The sequence below is a fragment of the Arachis hypogaea genome, chromosome 19 (genome assembly GCF_003086295.3).
Source record: "Arachis hypogaea cultivar Tifrunner chromosome 19, arahy.Tifrunner.gnm2.J5K5, whole genome shotgun sequence".
In the NCBI taxonomy this organism is placed as follows: domain Eukaryota; kingdom Viridiplantae; phylum Streptophyta; class Magnoliopsida; order Fabales; family Fabaceae; genus Arachis; species Arachis hypogaea.
Genome location: NC_092054.1, coordinates 54,964,281 through 54,977,853, shown reverse-complemented (window position 1 = coordinate 54,977,853; position 13,573 = coordinate 54,964,281). Strand labels below are relative to the sequence as shown.

The window sequence follows — 13,573 nt, the reverse complement described above, 5'->3', positions numbered from 1 at the left end:
ATATTTAGCTCTTTCTGATCAAAGATGTACTTGAGACTCTTATGATCATAAAAGACGCTAAACCTCACTCCATACAAGTGGTTCCTCCAAATCTTCAATGCAAACACGATCGCCGCTAATTCCAAGTCATGAGTGGGGTAATTCACCTCATGCGGTCTCAGCTGACACGATGTGTAAGCCACCACATTCTGATGTTGCATCAACACGCAACCCAAACCTTTCAGTGACGCGTCACAATATTCTTCAAATGGTTCATGCGGTTCTGACAAGATTAAAACAGGTGCTGAAGTTAACTTCTGCTTCAAAGTCTGAAAACTCTCTTCGCACTCCAACGTCCACACAAATGGCACCTCTTTCCTCGTTAATTTCGTCATCAGTAGCGCAATCTGGGAAAATCCTTCGATAAACCTCCGGTAATATCCGGCTAAACCCAAGAAGCTTCTTACTTCCATCACCGTCGTCGGTCTTTCTCATTCCATCACCGCTTCTACCATAGAAAGGTCTACGACTATTCCCCCTTTGCTCACCACGTGGCCTAAGAACTTCACTTCCTCCTTCCAAAACTCACACTTCGACAACTTAGCATACAATTTCCGCTCTTTCAGGATTTGTGGTACAATCCTCAAATGCTCCTCATGTTCCTTTGCCGTCTTGGAGTAAACTAAGATGTCATCTATGAAAACCACCACGAATTTGTCCAAAAAGGGATGAAAGACTCTGTTCATGTAATCCATGAAAACAGCAGGTGCATTCGTTAACCCAAAGGACATTACCGCAAACTCGTAGTGTCCATAACGTGTCCTGAACGCAGTCTTAGGGATATCATCCTCTTTCACCCTTATCTGATGGTAATTGGATCTCAAATCTATCTTGGAAAACACTCCAGCTCCTTGCAGTTGATCCATCAAGTCATCTATTCTTGGAAGCGGGTACTTGTTCTTCACTGTCACTTTGTTCAACTGTCGATAATCCACGCACAAGCACATTCCTCTATCCTTCTTCTTTACCAATAAAACTGGCGCTCCCCACGGTGATACACACGGTCGAATGAACCTCTTGTTCATAAGCCTTTCCAACTGAGTCTTTAACTCTGCCAGCTCTATCGGAGCCATTCTATACGGCGCAATCGACACTGGTCCGGCTCCCAGCACCAATTCAATCGCAAACTCGATTTCCCTTTGAGGTGAAAACTCACGGATATCTTCTGGGAATACTTCCGGAAATTCCTTAACCACTGGTATCTGATCCAAGTTCTGGGCATCACCCAACACATTAGCAACCAACAGAATATAACCCTGACACTCCTTCCCACTACAATGCACCATTACAGAGTTCAGGTAATACCTTGTAGCTACCACTGCTCCATTCTCTCCTTCCAGTATAAACCGAATAGTCCGTTCAAAGTAATCCAACAAAACCCGATTCTTTGATAACCAATCAAACCCCAAAATCATCTCCAATCTAATCATTGGCAAACAGATCAAGTCATGCACAAATTTTCTATCCTCAAGTTTGAACCTTACTTGTCTACAACCTGACCTAGTCATAACTGTCTGATGCGGAGTATGTACATGCAGATTATAAGGTAACTCTGACACTTTCAAGCCTAATTCCTCAATTTTAGTGAATGAAATAAACGAATGCGAAGCTCCAGTATCATATAATGCAACTAAGGACTTATCACCAATTAAACATATACCTCTCATCAACAGATCCGCCTTAGAAGCATCCTTGGCATTCACAGTAAAGACTCGACCTTGATGCTGACTCTGGCCCGCATTCTGGTTCCTCCCATGAGTGCAATCCCTCGCAATGTGGCCAGGCAACCCACAATTGAAACAACCACCTAAACCAATTTTGCATGAGTCATAAGGATGGAAACGTCCACAACGTACACAAGCCAAATCCAGAAAATTCTTACTCGGATTTCCTCTCCCTTTAACATAATGAAACTGAGTCTGAGTGTTCTTCCTGAAATCTCCTTGACCTTGAGGTGCATATCTTTCTCTTTTGAAGCTTTGACCTCTAAGATGGACATACTTGCCACACCCCCGACTAGAACTCCCTCCATGAGCGTCCTTGGATGCCGCCACAGTCTTGGCATACTTCTCCACCACTCTCGCCTTATTCACCAAGTCAGAGAAGACACGGATCTCCATAGGCGCCACAACAGTCATAATGCTATCCTTTAAGCCCCTCTGGTACTTAATACACTTCCAGCTCTCAAAAGTCTCCGGGGCACCTTGACATACCCTAGAAAACCTACAGAGCTCCTCAAACATGTTGGTGTAATCTGCCACCGACATGGAACCTTGCTTCAGCTGTATCAGTTTCATCTCATTTGCTTCCCTTGTAGACTCAGGGAAATACTTCTTATAGAAGGCCGTTTGGAACACTTCTCACAGAATGTCGGCGTTCTGAAGTTGTAGCAAGTGACACTCAGCTTGCCACCAGGGCTGGGCCTCTCCCGCTAGCTGATAAGCGTTAAACTCTACATATTGATTAAGTGGAACATGCTGCGCTTGTAAAGCACACTCCATAGCCTGGAACCAGTGGTCCGCTTCAGTAGGGTTAGTGGATCCTCGGAAAGTTGGTGGATGAACCTTGAGGAACGTCGCCAAGGTCATCGGAACTCCTCCCGTGTTATCTCTGTTACCCTCAGCATTATCATTGGCATTTCCTTCTCTGTTCACATTGTGATTCCCCACCGGTTGACCTAACCTTTGCACAGCTTGCAGAGTCGCAGCATCATTAGCTTCCATAGCATTAGTGAGATTTGCCATTGCCGCCATGAATTCGGCATGATTATCAGCTGGTTGCTTATTCCTACTTTCTCGGGTACGTGTTCGACCTCGCCCGCGAGTGGCCATGTAGGGTTTCTGTCTACACCAAACAATCGATATCAAGGTGATCAGTCTCAATATCAAAAGAATAGTGCTTCAATTATCCCAAAAAGGCACTCACAAACAAGCATGCTATGCAATATCAAATAGATAACCTAATAGCATCAAAGAAAAGACACACAGAGTATGCAATGAAGCACAATCGGTCCATCCCTCAGGCTCACGAGGAAAAACCGCTCTGATACCACTAAATGTAACACCCTAAAAAGCCCAAGTTTTACATCGCGTCGTAAAGCAAAGGTTAATCAGAGATTACGACAGATCTAAGCTCATACATAATATATTTATAGAAAGAATGATATAAACTAGAAGCCTGATGAAGAATATAGCTCAAAGTTTTGGATTTAAAAAGCGCAAAACGTACTAAAGAAGCGTCTAACTTAAAGCGCAAGGTAGGGATAAGAAATATCAAAAGATAGTAGTATAATAGTGTAATATTATAAGGAACTAGCCACGACTTGCGGAGTTTAAGCTGGCTAGCCATATACAAGTATACAGAAATATGACAGTTTAAAAACAGCTTATACAAGTTTTTCTCTCATAATACAAGCCTCTAGGCAAGGATAAGATACAAAAGTGAGAGACATAAAAACAAAATAAACCAAAAAGACTCCAAACGAATCCAAGATCTTTCGCTTCTGTCACCATCCAAAGCAACTCACCGAGGTGGGTTGCGACCTGCATCTGAAAAATACAACAAAGATATAGTATGAGAACCAGAGGTTCTCAGTATGGTAACAGTGTCCAGTGATGTAGGAGATAAGACTCTGGGACGCCAAAGGCAATCCTAAGCTCCATATCCATCACAAGAGTTCAATCTTAAAGCATACTAAGACAGAGAAGCATAGCTGTATAAATCTTAACATAAATAAACCGGGTAGTCTATCTTAGGAGATTTCTATTCTAACTAACACTGCTGTCCCACAGCCTTCACCAACCGATCCTCCATGCGATCCCATCGCCACCGCCTTCCGAACCTCCTCAATCCCAGAAGAAAGCACAAGTAATATATAATACAAGTAACTCACAAGTAGAAGCATATAAGGCAAATAATTCAGATAGCAATTAGGCATATTAATCAATTAGGCAAACTATTACAAATAAGCAAAGCATACAAACATAGAAAATGCATATGATGAATGCTTACCCTACTGGCTGTGATATCATATTGTCGGTTCAACTGCCAACCTGACACATCTCCATGGAGACGTCGCCCTTTGGAATCCTTGTATGGGAACCCCCGAGATATAGTGCTTGAATCACTATCCAGGGTTTTGTGCCTGTACGCTCTATAGATCCGAAGGAATGCGAGCGGGATACTCTTTCCTCAGACCTCACATCTCAACGTAAGCGAAATTAACCACCGTCCTTACGCCGCCGCTACCTCGACAGGCAGGATTAACCACCGTACCTGCCGGGCACATAGCGTCTCATAATCTCAGTATAAACAATACTTTAGTGATTTTCCGAAAACATTTTCAGTATGCATATGGATCTATCATCTCAATAAGAGTCCTCGACTCACCACAACCACTGTGAATTCACATCTCAGCTCCAAACTCAATAGTTCCTCAGTTTTTGTCTCATACCTCTACCATACAACACATAACACCAAGCCATCCTCAGCATGCTAGATACCTAGGCCTCCATTTTCTAATTTATCATAAAATCATGTACTAGAACACTTAAGTTATATCCCATGTTCTAATACTTAAAACTAGGCCCAAAAGTTTTAAAATGGTGTTAGAGAAGCTTACAACCTTGTTGGAAAGGTAGAATAGTTGAAAAACAAGTAAAATTTGAGAAATAGGGCGTGTGCGGCCGCACAGGGGTGTGTGCGTGCGCACGCCCAAGAAATTTTTAAAAGTGCACGCACAGGTATCAAAACTCAAAATGGTCTGTTCACTCGCACGACCTGTGCTAGTGCCCCCAACAGACTGGCATTCCCAACGTGTGCGTCCGCACAGGCCTGTGCGTCCGCACAGGTTGAAATTCTTCCTTAGATATGTGCGCATACAAGCTGTGCTAGAGCTGCAAATAGAGTGCACTTTTCTGCCTGTGCGTGCGCACAGATGTGTGCGTCTGCACAGGTCAATATTCTTGCAGGGTGTGCGTCCGCACGAGGGTGTGCGCCCGCACATATCAGAAAACATGAAATTCTGCAACTTTGCAGAATTTCAGCTTTTTCACACCAACTTTGAATGACCATAACTTCCTCTACAAAATTCCAATTTCACAAACTTTATATCGATTTAAAGGGTTTTCAAAGATCTTTAATTCTAAACAAATTTCAATCAATTTCGAAAACCGAGGCAGAAGTTATGATTGAACAAAGTTTATCAAAATCCCAAATTTACCATTTACACAATTTCTTACCATACACATTCCAAATCATACCTAACCATTTAAAAACTCCATCTTTTATCAAAATTAACCTGTTGAGCCATAATACACCAACATTACTACATTTCCCTTCACACCTCATCATCTTCAACATCAACACCAATATATCACTTTATCTCTATAATTTCTCATTTTCAAGCTCATTCGTACATCACATTAATATCCATCAATATGAAATCATTCAAAATCATAAATCATCATATCTCAATATCATCATTTCTCAACATACAACATCTATCCAACATACAACATTAACCAACTATCATCAACAACCATATAATTCCATCCAATCCTATAAGTCACTAGCCTAAGTGTCCATGAATATTATATACTACATAGAGGAAACCGAAACCATACCTTGGCCGATTCCCTTATGCACCAAAACCCTAAATGAGCACCAAAGAGCTTTCAACCATAATCCAAGCTTTCACTTCCACTCCAATAAGCACAATTTAGTTCCAAAAGCTCCCAAGGCCACAACAGTCAAACTATATGCATATAAATCACCCCAAAACAACCTAGGGTTCCAATTAAACATAATTTCACAAGGGTTTAATGGTTCTTACCTCTTCCAACAGATTTGGATGTCAAGACCCAAGGCTAAGTAAGGCTTAGAGCAAACCTAAACATCCAAAATCACAAAAACTTATTTAATTCCAAAGTCCTAGGAATCGAAATGAGAGAAGAATAGAAAATATTTTGTGGTTACCTCTCCAGTTTCTTATATGAGTTTTGTAGAGCTCTTCACAAGGAATGCGTAGCCACAAACGGTGCGGCGATCGGAGCTCTCTAGCTGAAGATATGAGCTCTGGATGATTGAGGTGAATAGTGCTTCTTCTTCCTGCCTTCCCCTTTCTAGTTTTTGAAGTGTGTGTTGTGTTTTGTGAGTGAAAAGGGTTCACTTAAGTGCTTATATATGTTGGGCTTGAGCCCAACTTGGGCCCGGTCCAACCCGTTAGCATTTTTAGCCTGTTTGGCCCAATTTCGGGCCAAACCTTTATAACTAACGTCCGGTTTTCAACTTCTAATATTTTTCTAAATTTTTGACTATTTTTACTTTTTCTCGTGTGGTACCGGATAGACTTGAACCGGTTCAACAGTCGGTTCGCGGTTTTTCACGGTTTTTCGCAGAAAGCACATTTTTTGACTCAGAAAGACCTATTGAGTCCGAAAATGACCTTTAAATCCTCAAATTCTCACTCTAACTTTTCGAAGTCTAATTAGGGCAATTAATCACTTAATTAACCGGTTGATTAGTTGCGGTCCTTACAAATAACATTGAGGGAGAGTACCCTACCACCTTCCCTACATTCACACTGCAACTCCGAACAAACGAGACAAAACCCACGTCCTTGCAAATAACTACTCACATTTCAATCATAGTCATATTTATTACAAGAATAATTATTCTTGAGTCGTGAGCGGGATAAAATCACCGTCCTCACTGTGGATGGGATAAACTACCATCTCCACAATATTTATATTTCATTTAACAAGTTTTTTTATCGAGAAAAGATTCAATAAAACTCATTATACCCACCCCCAATTCAAAGTCTTTAAAATGGTTATTAGATTCCATATGGAAGTTACAGAGGGTTACGAGCTCGTCGGAAAGGCTTCATAGTTCAAAATCGGCATTTTTGAAAAATCTGCACATTGGTGCGTATGTAGGCTTCGTGCGTATGCGCAAAACCTGACTCGGTTCCTTGAGGTTTCATGAATGATGCATACGCAGGCTAGGTGCGTACGCGCAGAACCTGCCATTGGTGCATTTTTTGCAAAATCACACTTTCAACTTCCAAACTTCAAAAGATCATAACTTTTAGTACAAAATTTGTTTTGCTTCCGTTCTTCGAAGACAGTCAAATAGACATCCCCAATTTTATTTTAAGATAAGTTTAATAAATTTTCAAGTCTCAAACACCAAGTTATGGCTCTCCAAAGTTGGACTAAAAATTTGCCATAGTGCAGATTTTTTTGCACCATTTGAAAATTCTCAAATTCTTTTCACCAAAAAGACTAAAAAATTATTTTATTTCCCCAATCATAATCTTAAATGAAACATAATCATTTATTCTTAGACAATTACTTTAAATTTGCTAAAACTACCCAAACAAAATTTTTTAATTTAGAATTAATCGAATTAAACTTCATGACAAGAGCCTTTACACAAGTAACAATAATTTTTCATTATTCAATTTCACTCAAACTCTTATAAAATTTTTGGCAGACCCTCCCCTAAAAATCGAACTTTTCTCTCCTTCAAGGGTTCCATCCAAACCAAACATCTCGCAAGCCTTTCTTAATCTTTCAAAACACCCAACAATTCTCAACATAAACTTTATTGGCTTGTTATCTTTTAAGGTCTTTAAGTTACTAAATTTTCAAACATTAGGGTAGCAAACAAGTTGTTCAAATCCTAATCCACCCACCAAGAGGCTTTAAGCATTGATACTAATTAATTTTATTATTAGAACATTGGGTAAAGTATACTTTTTGTCCCTGAAGTTTGACAAAAGTTTCAAAAATACCCCTAAGTTTTATTTTGTTTCGATTTTGTCCCAAAAGTTTTTGATTTGCATCAAATATATCCTTGGCGGCTAATTTTTCAAAAAATTTAAGACCAATTCAACAACAATTTCATAAGAACAACCCTCAACACAAGAAAATCAAGCATTATTTTCATACATTATTGTTAGATTGGTCTTAAATTTTTTGAAAATTTAGCCGTCGGGAGTATATTTGATGCAAATCGAAAACTTCTGGGACAAAATTGAAACAAAATAAAATTTAAGGGTATTTTTGAAACTTTTACCAAACTTCAGGGACAAAAAATATACTTTACCCTAGAACATTTAATCTCATTTTAATCTATTATCCATTTCATTCCATTCTATTTCTACAAAATAGTTCAATTTAATTCATAAGACTCATGCAATCACTAAAAATATGTTTTTCACATCGATATCAATTTATAACAATTCTATGAAATAAAATGGGTTTAAGAAAAGGTCCCTACCTCAAATTAACTCAACATCAAGACAATTTTTTAATTATAATCACAACAGTGACAGTATTAGCAATTTCAATGACTCCCCGCAGCAGTGACAACAACAATCACATCATGCAATTATTGTAAATCAACCCTACGACATCAACACTTCAAAATCTTTAACAAACTAATAACAGAACACTAGCGATGAGGGTTCTAGAACAAGAATACTAATCTAAGAGGAAGGAAAAAATGGAGCAGTAGCAGCTCCGATGACCTTCACCGCTAGGAACAGAACCAATAGAAACAATGCAAAGCTAGGGCAAGGCAGAACAACAGCAGTGGTTTCTTTGGTCAGCACCTATGGCGGCGCAACTGCGCAGAGATAGTGCAGCAGCTCAACAGCGAGCTTCAATTGATAGTAGTGCTATGACAGAGCACGTTAGTGGTGGAGCAGTTTGAAATGACGAGCAGCGGTAGAGGAACGACTCATCCTCTGTTGCATTTCTCTTCAATCGCGCATATCTTCCTCCCTCTTTGCGATAGTGACTGCAGAGCCTTCAGCAGTGGCGACGACAATGGTAGCAGCTGCAGCGATAGCTCCAGTCGACTCCATGGGCGATGTAACGACCTAATTTCTGATATGTCATGATCATACCAGAAAGTCGAGTGTCACCAACTTGCTTCCTTAATTTATAACTACTATTTAGTATATGAGTCTGTGCCTTGTTAGAGCATTATCGTTTTTACGGGTAATTTTTTTAAAACATTTAAGAGAATAAAATTGACAAAACATACAAGAACAGGAATATAAAGAATATAAGAAATAGATATCTAAACTTTTAATGTACATCATATACAAGTCATGTAGTGTTATACAAAAGATCTTGTCAGTGTACACCCTTATCAACCTCTACATAGAAAATATATACATATTTAATACATGACATCTCAGGGCCTGGCCCATACAAAAGCCACTAAACTGACTCTCAGGCTAGTCTAGCAACACTGAAGCTCCTAGCCTCTCTGGTGTACTAACGCAAGTGAAGTCTAATTGATGCATGAGCATCTTTAGTTGTTTTTAGTTATTATTTCTTTGAATAAAGTTAGTGATTTCCTTATTTTTATTAAGATTCTCATACTTTTAATCAATATTTTTTGGAGTTACTTTGAGCTTTGGTATGTGTAGAAAAGTGTTGAAAATAAGAAAGATCAAGGAGGAAAAGAGAAGCAAAAGCACAAAACAAAAATCAAAGATACAAAGAGAGGGTGTCATGTGTATGCACAACTGGCGACATTAAGCACTTCGTGCATATGCATCTAGCATGCATATGCATAATAACGCTAGTTGTTGCATGTAGGAACCTAGCCATGCAACGTGAAGAGAGAAACAGAAGCAAATTAGGAGCAATCAAAGGGTATCATGCATACGCATCTAACATGCGTACGCACGACTAGCGCCACAAGGAACATTATGCATATGCATCTAGCATGCTTATGCACGATTTCACCAGCCGTGGGACGTGGGAATCTAGCTGTGGGACACTTGGGAGCAAAAATAGAGAGAGTAAATTGGAGCCTATAGAAGTAGTCGTGGGATGTGGGGATCCAACCATGGGATGCCTGGGAGCAAACAGAGGGCATATTGAGGCCAAAAACTTAGCCATGGGACATGGGAATGTATGCATGGGACGACTAGCTTAAAATAGAGGCTACACTCCCCAAAACATGGCCACACGTTGCACGGCCAAGGCTATGTGTCCCACGCACAAATGGGCCACCTTCGAGGACCTTCAATACTTCTCTAATCCTTCTTAATTCTTCACTAATCTCTCCAACTTCAAGTGTTTTATTGGCCTAAGATTGAAGTTTCAAGCCCAAGATTGAAGTTTCAAGCCCATGATTTCAACTAAGCAACGCTCCAAGTTTTGAATTTTAATTACAAGAAAGATCATTAGTTAACTAAGAGTCATTAAAACTTAATTAATTAGATTGGATTTGCTTTAGTTTTTTTTTGAATTAGTTTGAATTCTGAAGTAGCTTTTAAGGTTAGTATAAATAGGAGAGAAGCCACACACATGATTGGACTAGCTTCTCTTCTTCGACAGTTTTTACAATTGAGAATTTTTAAGTTTCCTCTTAAAGCATGAGCCACTAATCTCCTCGGTTAAAGTTAGGAGGTCTATTGATTCCTATGGACTAATATTATAGCTTTTCTACCTTTGATTAATGCATTGATGCTTTTTTAAGAAAAAGTTTTCGTTCTTCATCCAAAGGATTTAAATGTGTTGGGAAACAATTCTTCTCGTACTTGAATTCTTTTAATATCTTGAAAAAGTTATTTAATTGAATTAAGTTTGAAAACTTCTTCTCACAATTCTTAAGTTTGAAAACTAGACTTGATAAGTGACATCGAATCAACTAGGAATAATTCTTGTGAATTGTGTGGTCTTTAAATTAGTCGAAGTGCTTTACCTTTTTTCTTAAATAATTGACTAAGGGATTAGAGATTAATTAGGTTAAAGAGAAATTGAATTACCAAGGGATTATGGTTTGATTACTAATGATTTGCTATAGATACATCTTTTCATGATCAAGGTGGAAAGTGAAAAGTATTTTTTGGAAGTCTCAACATCTCTGAAATCTTAACTCTTTTAATCATATTACTTTCTAAACCAATTTTAGTTTACTCTTGTTTAATTCTCTGTTTTCATGCTATTTGCTATTGAAATCCTAAGTTTGTGCTTGTCTGAATAGAATAATCATGAAACTATTACTTACTTAATCCGTTAATCCTCGTGGGAATAATAACCCACTCCTATGGTATTACTTGGCACGACTCAGTGCACTTACCGATCGTTTGTGGTTTTATAAAATCCGCATCACTAACCAAAAATCAATGCTAAGCTAGAGTGTCATCAAGAGAATGCTCTTAAAACTGACTATTTGTCGTCAAACATCACCATTAGACAAGTCATCGTGAGGCTCACCCATCAACTAATCACTTCCTGAAAAGAATAACCCTTCCTACTCGAACTCCATGTCAGGGTCCTCCTCCTCCTCGTCATCAGGAACCATATTAATATCCCCTAAACCACAGGTAGCACTATTATCACTACTCACAAATCCATTAGTGAGCACAGGTCCATTTGCATAGATAGGGGCAACTCTATCCTCAGGAAGTATTGATGATGAGGATTAGTGTTGATCTAGAATTTCACAAAAATAGAATCTCGTTGCAAGTATAGGCCAAATCAACAACTAACTCCCAACATCGAAGTTTAAATTTTCAAATACAAATATAATCGAGAGTAACTAAACCTCGGGTTGTTCTCCCCAGGAATGCAATTAAAGTGTCACGCTTTCGGTTGTGAGAAAAAAGGAGTTTTTTTGCAATCAAAGAACGAAAGGTTGAAATAACTTAAGAAAAAAAAGAACTAGGATATGATCAAAAAGGAAATTGATGCGAGTAAAAGGAATATAAGATCAAAACTTAGTGAAAATGCTATAAATGCATAAAGAGTCTTGACTTGGGAATAAGGATCCAAGGAATCTTATCATCATCATAACCACAACTATGGCAACTATGATGAGTCAATCTCACTTCGTCTACCCCTAACATCGAGGAGTAAGTCAAGTAAGCATAATTGACCTTAATCCATAAGTCCTAGCTAACTTACCAAATTAATTGGTAAAAAATTTGCGTCAATAGAAACAAGAGTCAACTAACTACCCAAGAATTACCACTAAATGTCAGACATTATGACTCTAGTATCCTTGAAACTCAAATCCCAAGCCAAGGTGTGAAAATCTACTCAAAATTACTAAGTGGCATTTTCACAAACACTTGGTGGGCATAAAAGTAAAACATGAGAAATTGCAAAGGAAACTGAAAACTATAACCAAAATATTCACAATATCAACAATAAACAAGCAACCAAACAATGATAAAGCATAAAACATTAAATGCATTAATCAAAACTTCAAAAAACCAAAATTGTATATATTAACAAGTAACTTGAACTAAAAGCAAAATATGACAAGAGTAGTGAAATTAAAGAAGAAATTAAAGAGTACATATGATAAACTCCATTTTTAGAGTTTATCTTGTGTTGAAATTAGAGCATTTTATCAACCTTTTCTCACATTTATTCAATATAATAGCATGGTTTTGTGATTCTCCCTCATTTTGTGCTTAAGTGTGAGAACATGCTTTTAGGCCTTTAATTTGATGATTTTAATTCACCTTTGATTCCACTAGATGCCTTGATTTGTTTGTTAAGTGATTTCAGGTTGAAAAGGCAAGGAATGGATCAAAGGAGTGAAGAAGGAAAGCATGCAAAGTAGAGAAATCATGGAAAGCCAAAGATTTGGGATGCACTCATCCACGCGCACTCGCAATGAATGCGCATGCGTGGATAGTAAAACTCCAGGGATGCGCACGCATGCTGTACGCGTACGCGTCGATGTCCGTACGTGACTTCCTTAGTGAAATCGTGCCTGGTGAATTCAGAAGTGTCCCTGGCCCAGTTTGGAGCTGAATTTTGGCGGGAAAAGGTTAAAAGGACAAAGAATTGAAGGGAAATGCATCACTTTACACTAGGGGAGTTAGTTTTAGTTTTAGGGTAGTTTTTAGATAGAGAAGCTCTCTCTTCTCTCTAGAATTAGGATTAGGTTTAGATTAGAATTTCTTAGATCCAGGCTTTAATTCATGCTTTCATCTACTTCTACCTTTCAATTCTTTGTTGCTACATCTTGTTCTTCTATTCTCTTGTTGTAATTTTCTCTATTTTGTCTCTATACTTTGTTGTTGATCTACTCTTGTTCCTTTTATTTTCTTATCATGCAATTTGAGGTAATTCATGTTAGTTGTGCTTTCTTTGCTTGTTGTTGTTAATTCTTTGCAATTAGTTGTTGTTAGATTTCATTCTTGTTGTCAATTTACTATGCTTTCCTTTTATACCTTCCAAGTGTTTGTCAAAATGCTTGGAAGGATGTTAGAGTAGAATTTTATGTTCTTGGCTTGGGAAGGTAACTTAGAAATTCTTGAGTTACTAATGTCCAAGTGATTGATAGTTGGTAGCCATTGACTCTAGCTCTCATTAATTCAATTAGTGAATAGCTAGGACTTATGGACTTGGATTGATATAGCTCATTTGACTTTCCTCTACTTGTTAGAGGATGATTTAATGGGATTGATCCTTGCAAATTATCATATTGTGGTTAGTAATAAGGATATAGATCCTTGACCTCCAAACCTTGCCAAGACCTTTTC

General features: G+C 38.4%; 1 protein-coding gene across 1 annotated transcript; it reads right to left on the bottom strand.

The window, feature by feature from the left end:
* Window positions 1-252: 252 nt before the first annotated feature.
* On the bottom strand, window positions 253-2,336 carry LOC112778363 (uncharacterized). Its single transcript, XM_025822688.1, has 3 exons — window positions 1,040-2,336; window positions 774-943; window positions 253-465 (listed from the first exon to the last, which is right to left on the bottom strand). The coding sequence occupies exons 1-3, from the start codon at window positions 2,334-2,336 to the stop codon at window positions 253-255; spliced, it is 1,680 nt and encodes a 559-aa protein (XP_025678473.1).
* Between the last annotated feature and the right edge of the window lie 11,237 nt (window positions 2,337-13,573).

What these genes read in the sequence shown, in the direction of transcription:
- LOC112778363 (XM_025822688.1), bottom strand. Translation starts at nt 2,336, where the DNA reads ATGAAACTGATACAGCTGAAGCAAGGTTCCATGTCGGTGGCAGATTAC. An exon ending in CAAGAGGTTCATTCGACCGT is followed by an intron (nt 944 to 1,039) that starts GTGTATCACCGT and finishes ACAAAGTGACAG; the next exon opens with TGAAGAACAAGTACCCGCTT. An exon ending in ATGGACACTACGAGTTTGCG is followed by an intron (nt 466 to 773) that starts GTAATGTCCTTT and finishes GGAATGAGAAAG; the next exon opens with ACCGACGACGGTGATGGAAG.